The 26,814-nt window shown below is 44.7% G+C and overlaps 1 protein-coding gene across 1 annotated transcript in view; it reads right to left on the bottom strand.

The window, feature by feature from the left end:
* Positions 1–18,571, bottom strand: part of WNT3 (Wnt family member 3) — a 28,565-nt gene extending 9,994 nt beyond the window's left edge. The window contains exons 1-2 of the mRNA XM_058041665.1: positions 18,492–18,571; positions 927–1,168 (exon numbers count right to left, since the gene is read on the bottom strand). Of these exons, the coding sequence (XP_057897648.1) occupies positions 927–1,168; positions 18,492–18,571 (322 nt within the window). The remainder of the gene's footprint in view (positions 1–926; positions 1,169–18,491) is intronic.
* Between the last annotated feature and the right edge of the window lie 8,243 nt (positions 18,572–26,814).

Here is a 26,814-nt window from a genome sequence, read left to right as displayed (position 1 = left end):
GGCACAGAACGAACAGAATCCACGGGAGAAAATGGAGATTTTTATCCACTGGGAGCTTTTAATTCACCACTTGGTTCAGTTTTGTGGGGATGCCTTTTTCATCTGCGCTCTGGGGCATCTGAGATTATCATGGGGCTGTGCAGGGGAGGGTCAGGATGGAGCTCAGGGAAAGGTTCTGCCCCCAGAGGGTGCTGGCACTGCCCAGGGAATTTCAGAGCTCCAGGAGTGTTTGGACACCACTCCCAGGGATGCCCAGGGTGGGATTGTTGGGGTATCTGGGCAGGGCAGGAGCTGGGCTGGATGTTCCCTTCAAACTCAGAGAATTTTGTGATTCTATGATTTGTTCCTCCAGCCTCTCCTTCCAGCCTGTTTTGGGGCCCTTTCTCACTTTTTCCAGTGTAAAGCCCAGGGGAGCTCAATCTACAATCCTGGTGTACCCCAAAGCCCAGGGGAGCTCAAATCACAATCTTGTGTACCCAAAGCCCGGGGCAGCTCAGTACACAATCCTGGTGTACCCCAAAGCTCAGAGGAACTGTGGGGAGCTCAGTGCACAATCCTGGTGTACCCCAACACCCTGAGGAGCTCAATGCACAATCCTGGTGAATCCCAAAGCCCAGGGGAGCTCAGTACACATCCCTGGTGCATCCCAAAGCCCAGAAGAGCTGTGGGGAGCTCAGTACACATCCCTGATGAACCCCAAAGCCCAGGGGAGCTCAGTACACAATCCTGGTGGACCCCAAAGCCCAAAGAAGCTCAATGCCCAATCCTGGTGCATCCCAAAGCCCAGAGAAGCTGTAGGGAGCTCAATACCCAATCCTGGTACACCCCAAAGCCCAGGGCAGCTCAGTGCTCAATCCTGGTGCACCCCAAAGCCCAGGGAAGCTGACCCAGCCCTACCCCCAGCCCAGCTGCCCCCTCAGGGTTACCTTTGTCCAGGACAGGCCCGAAGATGGCCAGGCTGTCATCGATGGTGGTGCAGTTCCAGCGGCGGCCCCGGAACTGGTGCTGGCACTCCTGGATGCCCAGCTTCACCCCCTCGGCCACGCTGGGCATGATCTCGATGTAGTTGCGGCAGAAGCGGAGCTGCTTGGGCACCAGGCCGGGGATGGAGCCACAGAGGATGGGCTGGGAGCCCAGGGAGCTGTACTGCTGGCCCAGGGCCAGGGACCTGCAGGGACACGGACAGGGACAGCTCTCGTCACTGAGAGCAGCAGGCACCAGGTCCTAAGGGTTTCTCTTAGGGGAAAGCAGTAGGAAGTGTTGGGTGTTGGGGAAGATGAAACAGGAAAGCCTTATAAATATGATTGTCTGGCAAAAGATTTTGAGAACATGGAAACTATAATTGGGATTGAAATGAAAGCAAGCTTTGAGATCCCTCAGTTACTGAACAACTGGAAAACAATGGTGTGGCCGGCTGAAGGTGATCCCCTTTTGATGGAACAACACCCTCTGCTTGCAGACAGGCCCAAGGCTCAGAGCAGACCCTACAGCTTGGCAGAAGGGGCCCAAAGAGGAGTTTTTGGGGTTTAAAATGTAGCACAGTATGGTAATGTAGTAATTCTTATAGGCTGTATGGAAATGCTACAGGATTTGTATCTTGTACTAGATTGGTTAGTGAGAATTAGAATATTCAACACAGAAGAAGATTTATTGTATTGGAATGGGAACCTTGCTCTCTCACCCTTTTACTCTCTCACCCTCTCATCCTCTCTCCCCCTCTCTTCTCTCAGCCTGCTCTGAGCTGTGTTTGGCAGCTCCCAGCAGGGCCCTGCACTTGACCCTTTAAAATAAACCCCAAATTCCACAACCTGGCTGCAGAGATCTCTTGTCTCCATCCATCCCCACCATCCTACCCCCGACGCTCCTACAGTTGGGAAGGATGAAGGTTTGACAAAAAGGTCTCACAGATATGTGTGTGCTTGGCAGAAAGATTTTGGAATGTAAAATCTGAAGAAGGAATAGAAATGAAAGCAAGTTTTGATATAGAAGAAAAGAATTGCTGAGCCCTGTGATGGTGTTCACAGGGGTTTTAGGATGAGGGAAGAGATGAGGATCTGACTCCATGTTTCAGAAGGCTTGATTTATTCTTTTATGATATATATTATATTAAAACTATACTAAAAGAATAGAATAAAAGTTTTCATCAGAAGGCTAGCTAAGAATAGAAAAAGAAGGAATTAATAACAAAAGCTTGTGTCTCGGACAGAGAGTCTGAGCCAGCTGACTGTGATTGTCCATTAATTAAAAACAACCACATGAGACCAATCACAGATGCACCTGTTGCATTCCACAGCAGCAGATAATCATTGTTTACATTTTGTTCCTGAGGCCTCTCAGCTTCTCAGGATAAAAAAATCTTACAGAAAGGATTTTTCATAAAATGTGTCTGTGACAGAGCCCTAACCAAGGAGGCAAAGGGTATTGAGAGGAATAGCAGATTTGTCTTTACAAAAAAGCTGTGGGTCTGCTGGTAGATAAAACTAGCACTGGGGGATCGAAGAAACAATGGGAAGGGTTCCACTGATTGATGAATGGAAAAAGATATTTGGTTTTACAAATAAACTTTAGGTTTGCTGATAAATGAAATTAGACATTGAAAGATGGAAGAAATAATGGGGAAGAAAAACCCCTAAATTCCATAAGAATTAAAAATTTAAAGGGAGGGTTATATATTTGAGGGAAATCTTTGGTATCAGGTGTTTTGGGAATTTTTTACCTCTCAAGTACCTCAGCCATTGGGGAAGAGAGAGGGAAATGTGGGAAATTGGGATCAAAAGGAAGCTGCATCCTCCAAAAATTTGAGAGATACCAGGAAAATGCCCCATGGCCTCTCCCTTTACTGGAATAAAGTCAAAGGACTCCTCTGTCTCCTTTTTGGACATAAACCTCTGGTATTTGTAGATTAATTTTCCTAACAGTATGTTAGTTAGAAGGGGTTTTTATGAATTAGAGCAAAGGATAAACCCACCTCAAACAAGAAGATGTTTTTACCAAGCACAAAGACAGCACAGGCAAACAAAACAAGTTGTAAGTAGAAAAAAGGTCTCAGAATTTTCCACTGCAAGAAAACTGAAAAACAACTTCTGGCTTAAACTGTGATGTACTGACTTTCAGGGACTGGAGAACAGTAACATGAATATGGTAATTACAGTAGTTGTGATAGACTAGAGATAAAAGTTAAAGTGTAGATTGGTTCTACTGTATGAAAAAGCTCAGCAAAGAAAAGTATAGAATGCATTGTAACCAAAACCAAAGTATAGAATGCATTGTAACCTAAACTAAGGGTCTCTGGAGCTGACAGCTGTGGGTACAGCTCTGTCACCCACAACCCTGGACTGCTGTAACCTCTTGGATGGAATAAACTGCATTTTGAAGAGCCACCCGGAGTCCTGCATCCCTCATTTCAGCTCTTACAGAGAAGCTCACAGAAAAAGAGAAAGCAATTCTTATTTCTATTTACTGGTCCTGTTATTTGGCAAATGTGGAATATGTTATGGGGATTGTTTACCTAAAGTGATTTGTTGATTACACACTAGTGAAAGTTGTTTTGATTCCTTAGTTAACTGAGTCAAAAAACTGTGTCCTGACTGTCTCAGACAGCATTCTTTAGTATTCTTTAGTATAATATTTTCTTTAGTATGTAATTTAGTATTTAGTATTCTTTAGTATAGCATCTCTTTAGTATGTAATTTAGTATAGTATTAGTGCAATATACTATAGCTTAATAAAGCAATTGTTCAACCTTCTCAATCATGGAGTCAGAGCACATTATTCCCTACATTAGGGTCACCCTACATCAATAGGGGACAGTGGCAGGGCTGGGGAACACCGCCATGCCTGGCCATGCCCTGTCCTGGTGCCGCTAATCACCCCAACCCTGCTCCAACCATGCCCAGGGGCGTGGGATACGGATTTGTAGGGAATTATCCAAGCCTGGCAGAAGGCTCACACAGTGTGCAAACCTGGACATAAGAAATGCTGACTTGGAAATGCCGTGGAACAGAACAGACATTGCTGAGAGAGAAATCTCACCTTGTCCTGGGGACCCCAGCAAACTCAACATCACACCTGCTGTAATATTCTATTTTAATTCTGTAACTCCTATTTTAATTCTGGTGCTGTGCTGACTGCAGCCCTTCGTGGGCAGGGGAACACACAAATTCTTGGGATTGCCTGAAGATCAAGAACAGCAGCAGGGAAAGTTTTGCAAGTCAAAGCATGCAATGGGTGTTCACATCTGAGAGGGGAAATGTCAGGTCTTGACTGACTGGGGAACAGACCAAACCTGACAGAATTCCAATGAGGAGAGGGACTGGAAAGCAGCTTTTCACTCAGGAATCCCCCTCTGAGGGTGTCTGGAGGTTGGAACTTTTACAAAGAAGTGACACCTGTGTCACCACAGACTCCCCACCCAGCTCTGCAGTCCTCAGGGGTCAGCAAAACAGAGTAAAAATTCATTTTTTAAAAGGACATTAGAGTCTGATGGCCCAGCCAGGGTAAGGGCAGGAATGGGATGTGGGGTTTGAATGTTTAATTCAGTTTTCTTTATCTCTTCCACAACCCATCCTCCCTCCAGGAGATCTCTTCTGTTCATGGGCCATTAATTATTAATTATCTTCTGTCCATGGCCAGTGAGTGTCCCTGCATGGCTGATCAAATTCCATCATCCCATGGGGAGATGCTCCGCCCAGGGGAGGAGCCAAACATTTCTACCTGGATACAATCTGAGGTTTCAAACATTCCTAGCTGGATACAATCTGAGGTTCGGGACACTCCAGCAGCCTTTGCCCACTGCACTGCCAGAGGAGCAGCTTTCTGCTGCCCTGCATTGCCAGAGGGAGCCCAGGCCCATCTCCAGCAGCCCTGGAGCTGCAGAGGAAAACTCCCCCCTTGTGCAGGATCCCTGCTGCAGCAGAGCCACAGCTGGCACTGCAGGAGGGCTGAGCCCCCATGGCATGGGGCTGGGACACCTCCCTGACACACAGGGAGTCAGCTCCTGCTCTGACTGTGTGTCTTTTTTGGGTTTTTTTTTGGTCCTATTGCATTTGTATTTTTGATTTTCCTAATAAAGACCTGTTATTCTTACTCCCATACCTTTGCCTGAGAGCCCCTTAATTTAAAAATTATAATAATTCAGAGAGAGGCATTTACATTTTCCATTTCAGGGGAGGCTCCTGCCTTCCTCAGCAGACACCTGGATTTCAAACCAAGACATTTGTTGCAGATTCTCTCACACTGAGTGTCCTCAAAGAGAGCAGAGATGGAGCTGCCGGTCTGAGCCCTTCTGAGAGAGGGAATTGTTACCCTGACCTTGATGCATCAAAGCCCAATGGGTGGAAACCAGCTGAGTTCAGCTGAAGAGATGTCAAACCAACCCCCAGAGGACCCCTGAGCTGCAGAGTCCATCTCTTGGAACTGGAATTGTGTTTGGGACATGGAGGGCTCAGAAATTCCTGCTGAAAGGACAAGAGGAATGGGGGATGCCAGAGGATGAGGAATGCTCTCCTGGGGGAAGCAGGGACCTCTCTTCTCCCCCAGCACCGGGCAGGATGAGCTGGGGAAGGAGTGACCAGCTCCAAGTTGAGCTGCCAGCCAGAAAAAGCCATCGTGACCCCCTGGCACTGAGCAAAGCCCAGGAGATGCTGCCAGAGGAGCCTGGTGAGGTGTCTGAGGGTGAGAGCCACAAATGTCACCTCTGGGAGCAGTCAGGGTGTGGCACGGCCTCAGTGGCATCTCCAGGGGAGTGCAGCCACCCCCTGACACCCAGCAGAGACATCCAGGGGCAGGAGGACAGGGTGGTGTTGATGGAATTGGATTCCTCAGCTCTGGATTTTCCTCCTGGACATGTCCGGGGTGGTTCTGTCCTTCTGTTTGCTCTGTGGAGCTGTGGCTGGGGCTGTGCTGTCTCACCCAGGCTCTGCTTCAGGGCTGGGGTGGTTTAAGCTCTCACCAGACACTGTTATAGAAGCTGGGGTGGTTTAAGCTCTCACCCAGGCTCTGTTATAGGAGCTGGGGTGGTTTTAAGCCTCCTCCCTGTTGTAAATGGGATGTTAAACACGGGCAGGGGACAAAGGAGCAACAGCAGCGAGCTGAGGCAGTGGCTTATGCTGACAGTTTGATCAGTCTATTGGAAAGACTTCTGAGAGATTGTTTAGTTACAGTGGGGAGAAGGGGAAGATTAAGACTTTGTGTCCAGCAGGAGAGGGCAGGACAATGGATGCTGAGAGGGGATTCAGACCGGGAGGTGCAAAGGCACAAATCTCAAAATAAATACCAGTGCCCAACACTTGTTGCAGGTTTTCTTACACTGAGTATCCCCAAATCCAGCCTGTGCTAGCACAGGAGGACGGCACAGGGGCTGTTGTGTGTGTGGGAATCAATATTATCAACATTCCTGAATACATCAATATTCTCTGACAGAAGTTAAAGTCCTCCAGCAGCCTTTGGTAAAACACCTGAGCTCTGCAGGGCATGGCCAGGGCACAGGAGTTGTGCACACCATGAGTCCAAGGCAACTCAAATTTCAAATAATAACTGTGATAACTGCAAGGCACACAGGGATCTCAGGCTCCCTGGTGGTGGTGGAGGAAGGACAGAGGTTCCCTACTGTATTTAGGGAGTATTTGATGTAGGGAATGATTGGTAATTGATTTAAAAGGCTGAATAATTTTTAAATTAAAATTATATTATGTTATATTTATATTTATATTTATATTTATTATAGTTATGTTAAAGAGATATATTATAATTATAATAAAGAGATATATTATATTATATTATATTATATTATATTATATTATATTATATTATATTATATTATATTACATTACATTACATTACATTACATTATATTATATTATATTATATTATATTATATTATTACCACATACTATCATATCATATCATATCATATCATATCATATCATATCATATCATATCAATCTTATTATCACATCATATTATACTATATATGAAAGAAAAATTTGTGATTGTTTAATTTAGGATATAACTTTTATTTAATTGGTTAAGGCAATAAAATAACTTTTACTGATGTTCAATTAACTAAATTATTTTAGGTAAATAATTTCCTTAACGCATTTCACATGTGTAAAAATAACAGGAGTAGCAAGTAGAGATAAGAACTATTTTTCTCTTCTTTGTTTTGTGCTTCTCTAGGGAAAAACTTGTTATGCCTCCATGCAACTTTCTCTTCACCAGGCTGAACAGCCCTAATTCTCCCAGCCTGTGGGTTTTGCTCTAGCCCTGACTGATGCCTTGTGCAGGCTGAACTAGAACAGAGGCTGGACAGAGCTAAAGAATAAAGCAAGGATTTATTAAAAGTACTCAGTGGATCCACCTTGGGCAGCACAAGGGCCCAGCCAGGGCTACACCCAAGATGAACCAAAATGGTCACAAAATGCCCCACTGGTCAAGGGGTCTCTCGCTTTTATAAGTTCTCCTCCATTTGCATGTTGCTAATTGTCCAAATTAGCAATTTGCTAATTGTCCAATTCCAGTTCCAGCCCATGGAGCCCCATCCTTGTTTTTCTCTCTCCAGCCCATAGTGTTTGTGCTCTTGGACCTGAGATTTGGATAATTTTTCCTTGGTCCCCAGCTGGAGCAGGAATTGTTTTGTCTCCCTGCTCTGTGCACAGAGCTCAGCATCCCCTGATGTGAACCCAGACCTACACACTAAAGCAGCACAGAACCTGAAAAATAGAAAAGCTCAAACCTGAGGCATCAACCCCACATCCAATCCCTGGTGGGACCTGAACTGAGCTAAGCCAAATTTTACCCTTGCCTTGAGGTTCCTCGGAAGGAGGCAGCAGCACCTACACTGAGTTTTGGAGCAGAGCCAGTGTGGCACATGGTTCCATCTTTCCTGCAATATCCATGGCAGTTTATGCCTCACGCCTTCCCAGAGCCCAGAACCTTCCACTCCAAGTGCTTTGCTCTCCATGGAAGAAGAATAACACAGTAGTAAAGCAGCCTCAATTTTTACCACAAGAAACCACCAGGACTGGTTCTAGACCCAGTTTCCACAAGATTCAATTTGGTTTTTCCCCACAAGAAACCACCTGATCCAGGACTAGTTCTAGATCTAGTTTCTACGAAATTCAGTTTGGTTTTTCCGTTCTGGATCTGACACAAGACACTTTGAGGTCCAGTTCCTCCAGCTCAGACAGAACCCATGTCTCAGTCTTAGCCACAGTGCCCAGGATGGGCAGCCCAGCTGACCACTGTCCCCAGTGACCACTGTCCCCTCTGTCCCCTCTGTCCCCTCCCTGCCAGGCTCCTCCTTCCCGTTTAACCCCAGGCTTTTCATGGGAGCAGAACCACCCTGGGCACTCCAGTCCTGGTCTCAGGGCTCAGGGAAGGACTCCCCAAAGAGGGGCAGCCCAGGGATCCCCCTTAGATCCCCCCCCAGCTGTGCCACAGCTGAGTGGATGTGGCAATTCCCACCCACGGGGTGTTTTCCATCATGTTTGGATGTTGGGAAGCCGCTTCCCAGTGCCAAACTGTGACTCACCCTGGGTGATTTCAGCACAGTTGGCACCAAACACTTCTTGAGGCCACCCACCACCAGAAAGGGACACCCCAAAATGGAATTTGTCTCCCCAAACTGGAGTTTGCCTCCCCAAAGTGGAGTTTGCCTCCCCAAAGGGACTCCCCAAACTGGAGGCATGGCTGGAGGGCTTGGCTGACCAGTGGGAGATGACCAGCACCCTCACTGGCCTCAGTGGAGAGCTGCTCCTTCCTTCCCTGGGTTTCTGATGCTCATTCTGGTCCCAGTGTCCTGTCCCCTGTCCCTGCAGGACACATTTCCCTCCCCAGTGCCAGCTTTGGGAAGGAGGCAGAAGAGGAATGGCTGGCAGTGGCAGCGAGGGGACAGCAGGATCACAGCCCTGCCAGGACCCAAACAAACCCCAGCATCTCTCTTTGGAGGAAAGCTTTTACAGCACTGAAAATCTCACTGTGTTTACTGCGGTCACAGCCTGGAAGCCTGCATTTGCATATGCAAATCGTATGCATTTATGTAAATTCCGGGTGGAATAATATTATCACGGTCTCTGCAGAATAGATCCTCAGCCATGGCAAATCAGTGGATTGTGTTTTCCAGGCGGGAGTGGCGCTGCTTTGAGCAGGCACTGCTGAACAGAACATTTCTATCTGGAGGGGGGAGAACAATGCAGGACCCGCTCCTGGGCACTCCCAGTCCCTTGGCAGCAACTTCATTCACGTTCCTGCAGAGAAGCGGCTCCAGTCCCATCCCCATCCCCATCCCCAGCACCAGCTCCATCCCCATCCGATCCCCATCCCTATCTCCATTCTCATCCACAATCCCATACTCCATTCTCATCCCCATTCCCATCCCATCCCATCCCATCCCATCCCATCCCATCCCATCCCATCCCATCCCATCCCATCCCATCCCATCCCATCCCATCCCATCCCATCCCATCCATCTCTGTCCCCACTGACCACTGCCCTCTCTGTCCCCTCTGTCCCCTCCATGCCAGGGTGGCACATGGTTCCATCTTTCCTGCAATATTCCTGGCAGTTTGTGCCTCACACCTTTCCAGAACCTTCCACTCCAAATGCTTTGCTCACCATGGAAAGAGAATAACAGGACCCAGTAGTAACGCACCTCATTCTTCACCACAAGAAACCACCAGGACTGGTTCTAGATCTGGTTTCTACAAGATTCAATTTGGTTTTTCGCACAAGTAACCACCTGATCCAGGCCTAATTCTAGATCTGGTTTCTACAAGATTTCAATTTGGTTTTTCACCATAAGAAACCACCTGATTCAGGACTAATTCTAGATCTGGTTTCCACAAGACTCTATTTTATCCCCATAAGAAACCACCTAATCCAGGACTAATTCCATATCAAGATTCAATCGAGGACAAGATTGAATTTGGTTTTTCACCTCAAGAAACCACCGAATTTAGGACTAATTCCAGATCTAGTTTCTACAAGATTCAATTTGGTTTTTCCCCACAAGAAATGACCTAATCCAGGACTAATTCCTCCACGCCAGGAGGGGGCAGAGGGAATTCTCTGTCAGAACGAGGGACAAACAGGCAGGGGGAAGGATGAGGTGCCAGCAAAGGACATGAGACTCCTGCAGGGGTAGGACAGTGTGGCATTCACATTCTCTGAAAAAATCCCTTCGCCCAGGATTCTTCTTCTGGCAAGCTGAGAAACCTCAGAGAAAAATGAAAACAATAATTGTCCCATTTGTTTCTCCTGTGTTGTGCTCATGTGGAATGTGTTTGGAGATTGTTTACCCACAGGTGATTGTTTCATTGGATTCTGCTGCGAGTTGTTTTGACTCTTTGGCCAATCAGGGCCAAACTGTGTTAAGACTCTGGAAAAAGTCACAAATTTTCATTATTATCTTTTTAGATATTCTTTAGTACAGTTTAGTATAGCATTCTTTAATATAATATAGTATCATAAAATAATAAATTAGCCTTCTGAGAACATGGAGTCACATTCATCATTCCTTCCTGCCATGAGGGCACCACACAAATCCAACACACAAGGACCATGGATAGTGTTAGGACTAAAATTAAAACCAGGATTACTGGACTGGGCTGGACAGAGGCAGCTCCTGCAGAGCAGGGCAGTGATGGGAGGAAACATCTCCACTCCACGGGCTCACAGCACTTCTGAGCAGCTCATCTGTGTCCTCTGGGCACCAAAGGTTGATTTTGGCAACCTCCAAAGCCTCTGGGCATGTCCATGGTGGTGCTGTCACCCTCGTGTCTGGCTCTTCCCAATTGTCACAAAGGTGTCACTGTTCCCAAAAGGATGTGAAAATCACAGCCCCAGCCCCAGCACACGAGGGAAGGGTCTCCTTTTGGGTTTTCTCCTTCAAAACTGTGCTCCTGAGCATTGCACCACTGCTGGAGGCAAAGAATCTCTTTTATATCCACTCTTTTACACTCTTTTTACATCCTCACTTCACCAACAGCAGCAGCAGCCTGTGCCCCACCAAACCCACAGATGAGGATTTGGTATCTGAAGAGCTTATTTTTAGATTTTTAGGGGTAAAAATGAGCAAACTCAAAGGAAAATTAAAAATATAGAGACAGCCATGGCTTGGTGTTCTGCATCAACTCCCTGTCAGACAGACAACAGGTGAATGTCATTGAAAGCGTTTTAAAGTTTTAAAGTTTAATTTTTAGTTTTATTTTAAGTTTAATTTTTAGTATTAAAGTTGTTTTTTTTAAGTTTATTAAAGGGGAGTGGGTTGTTACCAAACCTAATCAGGCTTCAGCAATAATCAGAATTTAAAACCACAATTGAAATATTTTGCAACAATTAAACAAATAAACAAACAAGAAATCCTCCCCAAAAACATCTAAGAGATCTCTGCAGGTGAAACATTCCTTTTAAATGTGCCTCTGGCTGCAAGAAACTCCTGTGACATTCACTGCAAATTTCTTAGATATAAACCTCCATAATCTCTATAAAATAACTGCAGGAAATTTGGGTGACTTTGTGACATAAAAATGGGATCAGAATAAAAAACCCTGAAGGTTTTATCATCCTTTTGTTGAAAAGGGGGCAGAAGATCTGGAGCCTGAGCCAGGGTGGGGCTGGAGAGCAGCAGGGAAAGTTTCTCATTTAAAATTATGAGCGCTGGGAAAGGTGCCAGTTAGACTTGATTAGATTTGTAAGATTAATTAAAAGCAGACAGGTTCAGTGAATTGTGAACAAGACAAATTAGCAAATTAGCAAATCAGGAAACTCATCTTCAGAAATGGAATTAAGAGATTTTGGCTCCTTTATCAGGGCAAATTTGCTTTTCAGAGCGTGGTTCTTTCATGTTCCAGGGGTGGCATTTTACTATTCTACATAAAAATTATATATAAAATATAATTTTATATATAATTCTTAACATATATATTTCACAGAATCAAAAAATAAATCTCATTTTTATAAAAAACATTTTTAAAAAATTACAAAACTGCCACTAAAAAATCAAACACTCCTCTGTAAAAAAGATCCCAGCCAAGGCAATGAGCAGGGTTTGTAAAGAACCCCGTGGTGTGCAAACAAACACCTGGTTTGGGGTTAATTTGGGATTTCTGGGGAGTCCTGGGTATGGTCCCATAAAGAGAGGGCTCATGGAGTGGGAGAGCTGCGGGATCTCAAGATCCCTCTGTCCCAAGGGAAAGCTTATCTCAGGAAAAGCTGGAATTAATATTAAAAAAAACTGGAATAATACTAATTCCCAGGAATTAATATTAAATATTAATATTTTAAAATTAATATTGAAACAAGAATTATATTATATTATATTATATTATATTATATTATATTATATTATATTATATTATATTATATTATATTATATTATATTATATTATATTATATTATATTATATTATATTATATTATATTATATTATATTATATTATATTATATTATATTATATTATATTATATTATATTATATTATATTATATTATATTATATTATATTATATTATATTATAGAAACTATAATAAAAAATAGAGAAAGGATCTTACAGAAGGCCTAACAATACAATAATTAAAAACTGGTAACTGACTCCTCAGAGTCTGACACAGCTGGCTGTGATTGGTCATTAAGTAAAAACAATTCACCTGTTGGATAAACAATCTCCAGCCACATTCCAAATTAGCAAAACACAGGAGAAACAAATGAGATAATATTGTTTTCATTTTTCTCTGAGGCTTCTCAGCTTCCCAGGAGAAGAAATCCTGGCAAAGGGATTTTTAAGAAAATGTGACAGTGACACAGGAGAAATCAAACACCCCCTGAGTGTCAGCTAGAGAATGAAATGTGAAATGTGTTGATTACATGACCAGTCAGGTCTTTCTGTATCAGATCAGAATATAAAAGAAGAAGTTGCAATAAAGTTGCTGCTTTTAGCCTCCTGACCTGGAGTTTGTGACATCCCTGGTGACACGGGGGACCTCCAGGTTTGTCCTGGGGCTCCACTGGAGCCTTGGGCTGCACCTGGGTTGGAGATTCTGGGGATCCTAGTGAAGGCACAAATGGCACACAAAATGTGCCCTGGTGATGGAGTTGATAGTAAAAGATTTTAAAATCACTAAATTTGGACAGCTAGAAAGAAAGTTAGGCTTAGTAGGCCCTGGGAAATGTATTTGTATTTTTGTAAAAAAATGCATGTAAAAGTGTAAATGTATTTTTCACATGATCTTGTGTTTGCTAGATCATGTGAAACTGCACCTATGTAGTCAGTATATGATAAATTATATAATTGTTAGATGTGATTAGATATAATTAGTGTTTAATCATGAGAAACTGTGTTAGGGGTTTGAGGGGGATCATGAGAAACCCATGCTTGGATGGAATCAATGTATAGAACAGTGTAATAAAACATTGTATTGTGATATTGTAATATCAATAGAACAATGTAATTTTAATAATTAAAATGTAAGTTATATAATGATAAAATATAAAAACATGTTCATCCCAAACCCATGGTGGAGTCAGATTTGGGTCTGTACCTCTGACACCTAGAGCTCTCAATAAAAGCTTTATTCTTTAGCTCTGTCCAGTCTGTTCCAGCTCAGCCTTCTCAGGGCATCCCCTGCCTCTGTCCCAGGGTGTGAGCTCCTCCCTGACCCCAGCAGGGAGATGGGGCAGTGCAGGACATGGGAAATCACTATTTTGTGGCCTCCTCTATCCCAGCACCTCCAGCTGAGAGGGTGAGGTGGCCAAAAATCCCCCCTGAATTCCCAGTGCTCATCCTTGGGGTGCCTTTGGCAAGTGGGAAACACTGCTTTTAGTGAAGGAGTCAAATAAGGAGCTGGTTGCAATTAAGTGGCTTCTTCAGAACTCTTTCTGGCCACTTAAATTTAGTTTTGAGTTTACTTACAGGACAGAGATTTGTGTTTTAAGGGCAGAAAGGCTCTTGAGTGAGGCAGAACCCTTTTCCCGTGGCTCCAGTGGCTCCAGGCTCGCCCTGGCCTTGTCCTGGAGACACAAGGGGTTAATTTATGAGGGATTGAGACCTCCTCAAGGCCAACAGCGTGACACTGCTCACTGCTCTGTGCTGCTATGCTCATTTTGAAGCTGTTGCTGGGCTCAGGACTCCACTGGAATGAGTGGAACAGAACGAGCTCCAACCCAAACCACGCTGGCATTCTGCACTGGGCAGTGACAAAACCAGCAGGAGATGTCACCTGGAGCCCTCTGCCAGCTCCTGAGGCTGTGCATCCTTGGAGATCTGCTCTGGCAATGTCCTGCTGCTCAGGATTTGGGATCCACCTCAATCCCAGCTCCCAAACTCTGCTTTCCATGGCATGGATTGCCCATCCCACCCAACAGGGATTCCCACCAGCTAAACCTGGCTGGGAAAAACGCTGAAAAAAACCTTGAAGCCACAAAACCCTTTAGAGCCACGAGATGCTGAACACTTGTGGCTAGCCAGGTACTCAGGGCTGGTTTTATTCACTGATCTGCTCTGGCAGTGGTTGGTGCTGGTCAGGACTCAGGATTCACCTCAATCCCAGCTCTAAAACTCAGCTTTTCATGGCATGGATTCCCACCACCTAAACCTGGCTGGAAAAAACACTGAAGAAGACCTTGAAGCCCACAAAACCCTTCAGAGACAGAAGCTCCTGAGCTGGTCAGGATTTGGGATCCACCTCAATCCCAGCTCCAAAACTCTGCTTTCCATGGCATGGATTGCCCATCCCACCCAACAGGGATTCCCACCAGCTAAACCTGGCTGGGAAAAACGCTGAAAAAAACCTTGAAGGCCACAAAACCCTTCAGAGCCATGAGATCCTGAACACCTGTGGCCAGCCAGGTACTCAGGGCTGTTTTCAGCCCCAGGTGGGCCCAGCGTTGCCCCTCAATGCCCACACCAGGAGGAGCAGCAGTCTGCTCTGCATGGCCCCACCACAGCTCCCTGTCTCCTCTTTCTCTTTCAGCAGCACTAAAAGCGTTGGACACGTCTCTGAGGGAGCTTTGTTGGCCCCAGCTCCTCCTGTCAGCACTCACAGGCAGCATTTCAGTGACCTTTTCCCATCTGTGCCCCGTTTGTTCCCCTCTCAGGGCTCTGATGGGACGGCAGCATGTGAAGAAGCGTTGGAGCTGTGTCAAAATACCTCACTGGAGGTTGCATCCACAGCCTGAGCCACCCCTGGAGCTCACTCAGAGCTGCCTGCATGGGGACAGGGCGGTGTCAGGGAGTTCCCGACATCCCAGCAGGGCTGAAATCCTCTCTTGGCTTCTCCATCCTGCTGCACCAGTGGGTTTGGAGCCCAAACTCTGGGTTTGGAGCACAGGGAGCTGGGGCAGGACCTCCCTGAAGAGCTCCAGGGCTGCACTTGGGCTCTCCTCTCTCTGGACAATGTCAAGGACCTTCCCAGCCCCTCAGTAAAACACATCCCACAAACCCTGAGCAGCTCCATCCCTTTGCCTTTATCCCTTGCACTGCCACTGCTGCCAGCTCCTGGCATTGTCTGGCTCACAGTGGGGCAGCAGGACTATTCCAGCCATTATTATATATATTTATTGTATTATATATATATTATTTAATAGATAATTATAGAATTATATATGATATAATTGTATTATGTATTATATAGCATATATTTTATATATATTACATGCTATAATATATAATATAATATAATTTATATTATAATATATATAGTATTATATTATATTATATTATATTATATTATATTATATTATATTATATTATATTATATTATATTATATTATATTATATTATATTATATTATATTATATTATATTATATTATATTATATTATATTATATTATATATAAATGGATTTTGATTATATATATATATATGGGTTTGGATTATTCCAAACCCATTTATAAGGTGATCAGACCCCATTCTCATCATTCTCCTTCTCTTAGGGCACACACAGACACTTTTTCCTCACCACAGGAATAAATAAATAAATTTTCTCCTTTCTGTCCCACAGCAGAAAGGATCTGTTTGGATGTTGCTGCCAAAATATTCCTTATCCAGCAGGAAAATCCAGCAGGAAGGTGGTGCCAGCAGGACAGGGCACTGCCTGGGGTTCTGCCACATGAAATGCCCCCTGAAAGTCTCGAGTTTAGCAGAGATGGGTTTAACTGGGGGTAAGGAAGCCCAGGGACACCAGCACAGGGCACCACGCTGATGCTGAGCCCCACCTTTGCTCTCCTTGCCCTGTTTTGGGGTGTGCTGAACCCTGCAAGTTGGGTTCATCCCCCAAAGCCTCCTCTGTGCCGGCCTCAAGAGCAGAGGATCAGGAAGACAATTGGAAAATGATGTTTTTTTAAGAGCATAGATATCACCATGCTAGAATCCACCACATAAACCCCATTTCCACAGAGCAGATATTGCAATCTTTCCATGGTACCAAAGCAGATCTTGAATATCTGTGCTTTGGGAGCATTGTCTCTCCCTGAACTGTGGCCCAAGTATTTCTGCCCTTCTGCTCCCTCACCCTTCAAGAAACCCCTAAAACCCCACAGCATCTGCCACCTCACCCTACATGGGGCACTCCTCACATCCCTAGAGACTCTCTGTCACTTTGGTGCTGCCAGAATCTATAAAAATACATAAAAATACACAAAACCTGGCTCTGTGGAGGAAATTCTGTGCGGAGTGTGCTCCACTCCCTCCTCTCCCAGGGATGCTGCTTGCCATGCCCCTCCTGTCCATGCCCTACATCCTCTGTAATTGTTCCTTTGGGGTGAGCTCAGAGGGGTTTGGGAGGAGGGGATGGAGGGGCACACACCTGTGTGCAGCAGCATTTGCTCCTGGAAACGGGCACAGGAGACATTTTGCTCACGGGGGGATATTTTTGTTTCACGGGGGGAAAACGAGACCTTTTCACGGAGAAAAGAAAAGAGACTTGAAACGCTCTGAGACTTGAAACCCTCCTTGATTTGGGCATTAAATCCTGGTTTATATCAAAGCCTGAGGCAGCTCAGTGGGATGAGCTGATGCCATGGTGAGGTGTCCCTGCCCCAGGCAGCTCAGAGCCAGCCCTGGCATCCCGACCTGTGCCCAGTGGTGCCCAGGTGGGGCAGAAAAGGGATGGAAGGAATCAAAGGGCTGCTCTCTGTGTTTCAGGAGCCTCCCCTGGCCAGGGCTGAGGGCCTGAAGTTGGGCAGCCACGCTCAGGGCGAGGAAATCATTTAATTCTCCAGGAAAACCTGCTGTGATTTAGCCATTTCATGAACCTGCAGAGCTTTGAAACGCTTCCTGAGCGGGGACTTCTCATTGTGCTCTCTGTCTTTCTCCTCTGGAAAGGCACATTCTCATCCCAAAGTCCACGCTAATAAATGGATTATTAAAAAAAAAAAATTAAAAATTCGTATTTTCCCATCCTGAATTCTAAATATTCCCAGATATGGCAGTCCATTCCCAAGTTCACTCCCACCTACTTCTTGCCATCTCCATGTTGGCACTGAAAGGATCTAATTCAGGAATAAAGAAGAGAGACTTTTCTGGAAAGGCGAAAATAACCCAAGAATCTCAGCAGCACCAAATTCCACCATCTCCCTCTTTTCCCTATGGATCATCAGGCTCACAGCCCCTACCTGGCACATACAGAAACTTAACAAGAGATATTCCAGCAAGAAATCCTACATAAAGACAGAAATAAACTGAATTATTCTGTTATGCAACTTGCTGGCTGCTGGATTTAAATGACCTGGAATGTTTAATTCAATATTTCTTGTTATAAAAGGCTTCCAATTGCATTTTGTTACTGTATTCATTTATATAGAGTTGGATTTATTTTTAAAATAAGTAACTCAGGTTGCTTACCAGCCTCATCACAAGATACAACCAATTCTTTTAAAATCTATTTTTCTCGTTGGTGCAAGGAAATTAGCTACATTTCCATAATTAAAATGAACAAAATCCACCTTTGAGCAATTTTCCTAATGAATGTTTTCCCAGGTGCCATTTGCGTTATTCGCCGGACTAAATTCACATGACAGAATACAACAAAAGAAGGGAAAGAAGTCCAAAAAAACGCAGCAACCAAACAGAAAATAGAATTAAATTAATTTTTTTTAAGGATTAATTGCAGTTTCATGGAAAGGAAGAAAATCCCTGTGGCAGAGTGATGGGAAAGACAAAATTCCCATTGCACAAGGAAATAAAACCGCATCCTTTCACATCTGAACCAAGAGCCCATCGCCACAGTGCCGAAAATGGAGAAATTAAAGAGTGGTAGGGAAGCCTCCATTTGTGCAAAGGGAAACCCAGGCATGGCCCTTTCAAAATAACCCCCAAACTTTTCCACAGATTTCATTAATTACAGGTCAAATCTGAAGAAATTACGCTTCGACTCCAGCATGCAGCTCCGCAGGGCGAGGGGTGAAAAGGAAGGGAACACACAGCTCCCATGGCTAATAATTAATGAATTCATTAATCAATCATAGGGAGAGGAAGGGCGAGGGGAGGAAGGAATCTTACCACCAAATTGGGTAACCGGCTAAGACCTTTGTGCCATTGAAGAGAAAAGACAGAATTAGTCCAAGCAGGTGGTAATCCATCAGTCCAGGCTGGTGCAAGGGGGAAAAAATCGCCGCGAAGTTTTCAGAAAAACATGAAGTGCCAAAATGAAGAAATCCCCCCTCCTCCCAAGGAAAAAAAAAAAAAAAAAAAAAAAAAAAAAAGGGGGGGGGGTAAAAAAGAGTGAAGCCAAGTCCCTGGTGGCTCGGGTGACTTTTCCTGGCTTGTCAGAAACACACCTCTCCAAGCCTTTCCCCCCGTAGATCATCCAAAAGCGTTCTATTAAAAAGTGCAGGGCTCGGGGATGTCAGCAGGCGGCCAATCAGACCGCATGGCCCAAGGTGAGGGATGAGGCTCAGCCCAGGGCTGTCAATCACCCTCTCCTCCCCCTCCACCCCACAACTTTGTTCCGAGCCTGGCTGCCACAGACAAACCCTCTGTGCACCACACTCCACTGGGGCACTGCGATTTGGGGCGAGGATTTTCAATTTTTAATTTTTTTTTTCAATTTTTTTTTTTTTTTAATTTTTTCACTTGGAGCCCAGGATGTGTTGCCCCTGAATTCCAGGAATTCAAGGTAAGGATGAAGGGTGGCTGTGGTGAGGGGTGGCTTAATGTCACACAGGGAGTGAGACAGAACTTGTTCTTCAGATTGTTATGTTTGCCCAATTATCCCATAGTAAAAAACCAAACAGTATTTGAGATAGCAGCAATTTTAATTGAACAGTTTAGAAAATATATATTGACAATATAATTTGATTAGAAACAAGGGATAATTTGGTTCCAATAATAGTGCATAAGCAAAAGATAACCGCAGGGTACGGATTAAATGATATTGTCAATATATATTTTCTAAATTATTTAATTAAAATTGCTGCTATCTCAAATATTGTTTGGGTTTTTTTTAATGGAATAATTGGGCAAGCATAACAAGATGGACAGGGATGGGGGCACAGAGGGGCAGAAAACCCCTCTGCTTGTGGTAACGTGGGTAAAACTGGTGATAAAGTTGAAATAAAACCTGCAATTCCCAGGCTTTCAGCATGTGGGGGTGATGGATGGAGGGGGGAGCAGGGGCAGATTGGATTTCTATTGAGAAAAAAATGCCATGTCATGATGAGAGGGGAGCAGGCAGATGGGGACATGTCCCATGGATGGATTGCTTGTGAAGTGCATCTCTGGATGCAGGAAGATGAAAATATTATCAAAACCCCACACATGTAACCCTAAAAAAAAACCAAACCAACAAATCAGTTTCGTGATTTGCAAATAGACCCAACAAAGATTTTACTTAAAAAATCCTTGTTATTGGGTAGAGAGCCTGTTTGAACAGGAGCTATTGTGCAGCCAGAGGAGATGACAGAATGGGACAAAGAAATGGGAGAAGCCAAACAAGTTGCTTTTTCTCCTAAAGCATCTCAGCAACCACAGCTCTGCTGCTGCCCTGGGGTGGGACCAGCTCGAGATCAGGTGCTTCAGGAGCAGACAACAAACCAGTTTATTTCAGAGCTGTGGCAGCAATGGAGATTCAAGGTCCTGTCTTGGGAATGGTTTTGAGAGCTCCAGACCTCCTCTGGATCTCAAGGCTGTGGGCACAAACAAATTCCTCGTTGTGTTTAATCACACACTGGCATAGGGAAGCTGTGGCTGGATCCCTGGCAGTGCCCCAGGCCAGGTTGGAGCACCCTGGGACATGGCAGGGGTGGAATGAGATGATCTTTAAGGTTCCTTCCAACCCAAGCCATTCCATGATCCTGTGATGCGCCTGCCTCTTGCTCCTGCCATTCTGGATTGCCAGTTCTGCCATTCTGGATTGCCAGTTCTGCCATTCTGGATTGCCAGTCCTGCCTGATCTTGGTGTTTGGGTGCTGAGTTTGGGCACTGCTGCTCTCAGAAAGGGTGGGCGCTGTCCTGGCCATGGCACACCCAAGGGAGGACACAGCACCTGCTCATATTTTCCCTCTCCATCCCTCCCTGCTCCTGCTGCAGGGACTTTGAGGCCAAATTTCTCCTATGGCTTTCCAGCTGAATGTGACCCACCATAGATATTAAATATTCTTGTTCTTTTGGGGGATTTTGAATCCCAAATATTCTTATTCTTTTGGGGGCCTTTGAATCCCAAATATTCTTGTTCTTTTGGGTGTAGTCTGTCCTGGCAAATCTTCCTGGAACCCAGATGGGTTTTATTGAGCTGGGTCTAAGAAAGCAGCAATTGTCCAAAGACATTTGGGGACGTGTGGATTTAAGCTGTAAATTTAACACTAGCAGGAAATCTTCCCCACATCTTGACGTTTACTGCTCATGTTTTTAAACACGAAGATGGACCCTGGTGTGGAGCTGGCCCAGCCAATTTACCCAGCCCTAAAGAGATTTTAGTCACATTTTGGGGTTAGTGTGGGTCAGGAAATATTCCAAATAGATCCATAAGATTTGACTCATATGTTCTGGAGCTTAAGGGATTTTTTTTAGGATGAAGGTGTCCCTGTCTGCCTCATTCTAGGGCCAGGGAATGATCCCAGAAACTCTTCTCTTACTGCCTAAACCAAGCCCTGGGCTGTGTGAAATGCACTGAAGTGTCTGTGAGCTGCTCTGGCAAAAGCAGAACTGGAAATGCTGCCCAGGTTTGTGCTGGTGGATGTTTTGGAGCTGCACAATCAGAATAAGGATTAAAGGTGCCAAGGGACAGAATTTTTGTGGTTGAAGTGTCACTGCTAGAGAGGCAGCAAGTGGAGAGAGTGAAGTGAGATGTCTGCAGGTGGCTGAGCCCATGGGAGAGGAGAACATCAGAAATAGCTTTTTTTTTTTGTAGAAATCCAGTTGGGGAAATCAGAATTGAGGTATTGTTGGTTGGAGACCATCATCCAGGTCTGGGTGGACCTGGCAGTGCTGGGTTAATTGTTGAACCTGATGATTTTCAAGGTTTTTTCCAACCTCAGTGATTCCATGGTGGCAGAGACGTTCCTGTCCATCAGACATTGGGGAACACAAACTGCTCCTTATCCATTTCTGGGTATTTATAAACCAAACCAATAAAGAGCTACCAAGTGCTTCCCCTGCAGGAACCAGGAAGGAAAGGGACCCCAGCCCCAAATTCAGAGGTTTGTTTGCTGCTGTGGTGGGTCAGGGATCTCCTACAACAAGAGCAGAGACACAAAATTCCCACACACTGATGTGGCCATGGGCAGGCCCTCAAAGATGTGAAGGGCTGATCCCAAGCACTCTGAATTCATGGTAATGGCTCTGAGGAGGTCTCTGGAGATGCTCATCCCCCCCCAAATCCTTCCACTTCTCCATCCCACTGCTCTCTGAACATCTCTCCCAGCATCACAAGGAGTTTGTGTTGCCCCACCTTTGGTGATGAGATTGTGTGTGGGATTTAAATGGATTTAAATGACCTGGAATATTTAATTCTGTAATTGCTTTTGGTTGGAGATCCTGGGAACGGAAGGTCCTGCCTGTCCCTGATCTGACTCCAGGAGACTCTTGGCTCCCAGTTTCTCCCAGTTTCTCCCAGTTTCTCCCAGTGAAACAAGCAGGAAAACAATGCCAGCTCTCAGCTGTGTCAGCCTTGATCCCCCAAGCCTTGAGGCAGCAGGCAGGGCTCCCCAAGGAGGAGGAGAATTTGTCTCCCAGGGATGAAGACTCTATTGGCTGTGAAGGGAACAGACTCACTTTGAGTCTCCTCTGATGTGAAATGAAAATCTGATGCGTACATGCTAAAATTATCCTGGGCATATTTCATGCTAGCCTGAACAAATATTTATAAGTTCCACAGCAAACATTAATTTTAAATGTAATTTCTAAGAGCAAATGACAGTTCCTCAAAAAGAGTACAATTTCAAAATTTCCCTCATAGATACCTCCTTGTGCTGCTGAGTGACAGTTTTATTAACTGAGGGTCTTTTCAATCACATCACTCTGTCTAGTTTGACAATATTGACTCTCAGAACCCAGTTTCAATATGCCCAGAAATGAAAGGAATTGAGGAAGTCAGAGGTTTGGCTGCTCAAGAAAAGTCCTGCTGCCCTCACAATGTCAGCACAGAGGTCCCTGTGTGTCGTGGGGACATTGTGGCACTGCTGGAGGAGATTTTTGGTTTATTCCAGCAAAGGAGCATTGTGATCCCATTGGAAATGTGCCTCTCCTTCCCCCTGGGCTCTAACTGTGCAACTTTGCCTTCTTTTAGCTTTTCCTCCTTTCTCCATCTGAACCCACCAGCAGGAAGACACCAAGTGCCTGGGGAAGGTGATGGGACCATGGAGACTCCTGGATTTGTGCTCGGCGTGGATTTATATCTTTATATAAATGGGAATATTTATATATTCCCATATTTGTATGAATATTTATTCAAAGAATAGTTTTTAATATGTATATATATATATATGTATAAATAAATATATATATTATATACATATTATATATTATATATTTGTGTATATATATATCCATAGTTATATACATATATATTGTATATACGGCACATTATATATTGTATAATATTATATATACCGTAATATATTATATATAAAATAGTTTTCATAAATATATTTGTATATATACATAATATACAACATACAATATACAATACACAATATAAATATACAATATACAATATACAACGTACAATATACAATATATTGTATGTTGTATATTGTATATTATATAATCCATCTGAACCTACCAGCAGGAAGACACCAAGTGCCTGGGGAAGGTGATGGGACCATGGAGACTCCTGGATTTGTGCTCGGTGTGGATTTCAACCTGAGGAACCCCTGAGGAGCTCCAGGAGCTCAGAGCCCTCCTGGTGGAGGCTCAGGGTGATGTGCAGAGGACAACCCACACCTGACCGAGATGGATGAGCTCTCAGAGGGGGTTTAGAGCCCTGGCTCAGAGTTTTGGGGATGGCAGGGGATGTAAAAGCCTGTGGTGCACAGAGAGGGGTCAGGTCACAGTGAAGGGTGGCACAGGTGGGTGCTGAGGTTGAATTTCAGGTCTGGGCATGGCCCGGAACAGAGCTGGAGTTGGATCTCCAGGACAATGGTCCTTTAAGGGTTAGCAAGTCCTAAAAAAGCTGGGTTTGTTGGTTTGAAGACCTCAATTTTAGAGTCTAAAGTGGAGGTGAAATGGGACATTAGTACTCATCAGTCCTAAAGTAAATAATTATAGAAAATCTGTGAAGAGCTGAGGAAATCCTTCCTCAAAGCCTGATGAAATGGCTCCTTCCATCTTCAACTCCTGAAATCCTGAGGGCTCTGCTTGCTGCTAACCTGTGACAGGTAACAATAACATTCCCTCTGAGTTCCCTGTTCTCATTTTTCTTGGCAAATATCCTTTACCTCACTCCATTTATTTACAAACTATTCTAAGTAGAATTCCTCCACTTGGGATAATTTTTGTCTGCTAATGATGGTAGAAACTCATTTCAGACAATTTCCTGCAATGTCCCAATCTTGTGACCAAGGCCCTGGGATTTCTGTTTTGGGTTGGTTTTTGTTTTGTTTTGTTTTGATTTTTGGGTTTTGTTTGTTTGTTTTTGTTTCACTTTTTTTGTTTTGTTTGGTTTTTTTGGGTTTTCTTTTGTGGGGGGTTGAGTTTTTATTTACTTTTATTTTTTAATTTTGGGTGTTTTTTTTTTTTAAGGTTTTTTTTTGTTTTGTTGCCTTTTTTTTTCTTTGTTGTGTCTTTTTTATTTTGTTTTGGTTTTTTTATTCCCCTTTAAAAAGGAAAAACAAAATATGTATTTTTGTTAAAATTATAGATTTTTAAAAAATATTTTTATTAATATTTAAAATGCAACCTTTCCTTTGTAATAAATATATATTTTTTTATTACAAAGAAAATGTTGCATTTTAAAACATCAGCAGTGTAACCTGCTGTAGAACCTGTTCTCAAATCCCGATCAAGAAACTCATGTTGTGTTCTCAGCTTTCCCATGAGCTCCTCACATGATTTTGCTGGCCCAGGTTTTTTATCTACCTGGATTTCTTGTAAACCTGGGGAAAAATCACATTTTCTGTGTGGATCCCATTAGATGCTCCAGGAAGGAGCTGCCTCCCCCTCTGTGCAGCCTGAACAAGAACACCCAGGAATCCCAGGCTGGATAAATTCTGAGCAGAGGAGCAGAACTGGAACCCCAGATTTCATTTCTTTTGGGCAGAAAAAGGAGAAATTTTGCTGCCCAGGGTTCAGTTGTTCTTTCTGGTCACAAATATCCTCCGTGGATCACAGGAAATGAGGGAAGTGGAAGTACTGAGTGCTCTGAGGACACTTCAGCAGCTACAGACTGTCAAGAAAAACACCTTTTTTTCCATGTCATCCACTTCAATTCCTTCAAACTCCATTACATTTCAGATCTTTGCTCTATTTTCCCAAGGAGATGTTCAAAAAAACAAAAAACACCCCAAAAAACCCGACCCTAATGAAGGCCTAACTCGTGGGTTTTAGTGGCTATGGCAACATGGAGCACGGAGAGTGAGCAATGAAACCATCTCAAACTTCAGGAAAAACACAAGGACTTTATTATGTTTGACTGGAATAGTGTTGGCATCATGTGGGGTCACTGCTCTGGGCTGACAGAGCTTGGGTTGCACTTTAAAATGTTCTCTGTTCACCTCCTGCTAGTCTATCCCTGCTCCAAATCATCCTCACTCTCTATTGGAGTAAAGGGAAATCAAGTCTGGTCCTCCAGGACACTTTTCCCATCAGCTTTCAGTGGGAAATTATTAAATCCAGATGCCATTTAGGGCTTTGTTCAGTCTTCACCTGAACCACTTAGGAAAAGGTCTCAGAAGGGTTTTTGCACGATAATGTGATTTTTGCACCAGTTTGAAGCAGTAGCTGGGTATCCAGGGGAGAAATGAGTGGGATGTGCAGAGCCCCAGCTGCCAAGGTGTGTGTGATGGGTTTGGGGTGAGGATGTGCCACAGGTGTGACAGCCCTGGGCTCTCCTGGAGCAGCTCCACTGCACAAAAAGAGCCAATTTGTGGTGTCCCCCTGAAGCTGGAAGTGAAGAGAAGTTTTCACCTCATGTTTTGGGCAGCCTGGATGCACGGGAGAGGCTGAGCTGCCTCTCAGGGCTGCAGTAAATCTGATTAATTGGATGACCTGAGCACATGAAGGAACGACGCCCCAGGTCCCGGGCTTGTTGGAGGCAGCTCTGTCTACCTAGACATTTGCAGGAATGCATCCCAGGGAAGGGGGAGGGATGGGGAGCAGAGCAGCAGAGTCATTCCTGCCCTTCCTTCTCTCCTTGCCCAATGTTCCAACCCAGCAGAATCCTGGAATTTGGAAAAAGAATGAAACCAGCAATTTTTTGCTGCAGGCTGTGATTTTTTTTCCCATGATGTTGTAGCTGGAAATTGTGGAGCCCTTGTAATGTGGGTGAGTGGAGGAAAAGGAGATTCATGGATTTCCATGTGGGCTGGGAGTGCCCTGGAGCACTGTGAGGGTTGGAGAGCTCCTCCTCACTGAGCTGCTGTGCCCACAGAAAATATTCCCACCTGGAATCATGGATGAGACTCAAAGAATGTCCTGAGCTGGAAGGGACCCCCAAAAATCACCCAGGGCAGCTCCTGCTCTGCCCAGACACTGTAGGACACAAATAACATGAGTGCACACACTGCTGCCCTCAAGGTGAAAAAGGGAAGTTTATTTTCTGGCTCTAACATTTATAGTTTTCCAAAAATGACAGTGGATTGGAAGTAAAAGTGCCACCTCTCCAATGACACTGGACAAACCATCACATTTGTCTTCTTCTATAAAAGAATGCAAAACAATGAGTTATTTACAGAAAGTGTGTGAGATAGTTTGTTACAAGAATGTAAACATCAGAAGGTTTAGAAAATCTTAAAAAATCAGAGTGACAAGAAACCCCAACAATCCCACCCTGGGCATCCCTGGCAGTGCTGTCCAAACCCTCCTGGAACCGTGGCAGCCTTGGGCAGTGCCAGCACCTCTGGGGGAGGAACCTTTCCTTGATTTCCATCCTAAATCCCTCTGGCACAGCTCCATCCATCCCCTGGCTCCTGTCCCTGTCACAGAGATGGAGCATCACTCCCCAGAGCCCAGATCTGTCCCCACCCAGCCCTGGCCATGCCATGGGGAGGTGACATAGCCCAGCATGGGCAGCACAGCACAAACCATGGGGTTTGCTTTTCCCTGGCCCCGAACCCCTGCACTCCCATGCCAGGAAGGGATGGGTGGCACAGGGCACAGATCCTGCATGGGCTGTGCCCTGCTCTCACAGAGGGTGCAGTGGGTGCTGGGTCTGGCGCTGCTGTGCCAG

The sequence above is a fragment of the Melospiza georgiana genome, chromosome 28, assembly GCF_028018845.1.
Source record: "Melospiza georgiana isolate bMelGeo1 chromosome 28, bMelGeo1.pri, whole genome shotgun sequence".
In the NCBI taxonomy this organism is placed as follows: domain Eukaryota; kingdom Metazoa; phylum Chordata; class Aves; order Passeriformes; family Passerellidae; genus Melospiza; species Melospiza georgiana.
The sequence above is the reverse complement of the archived record's forward strand: the minus strand, read 5'-3'. Positions and strand labels throughout refer to the sequence as shown.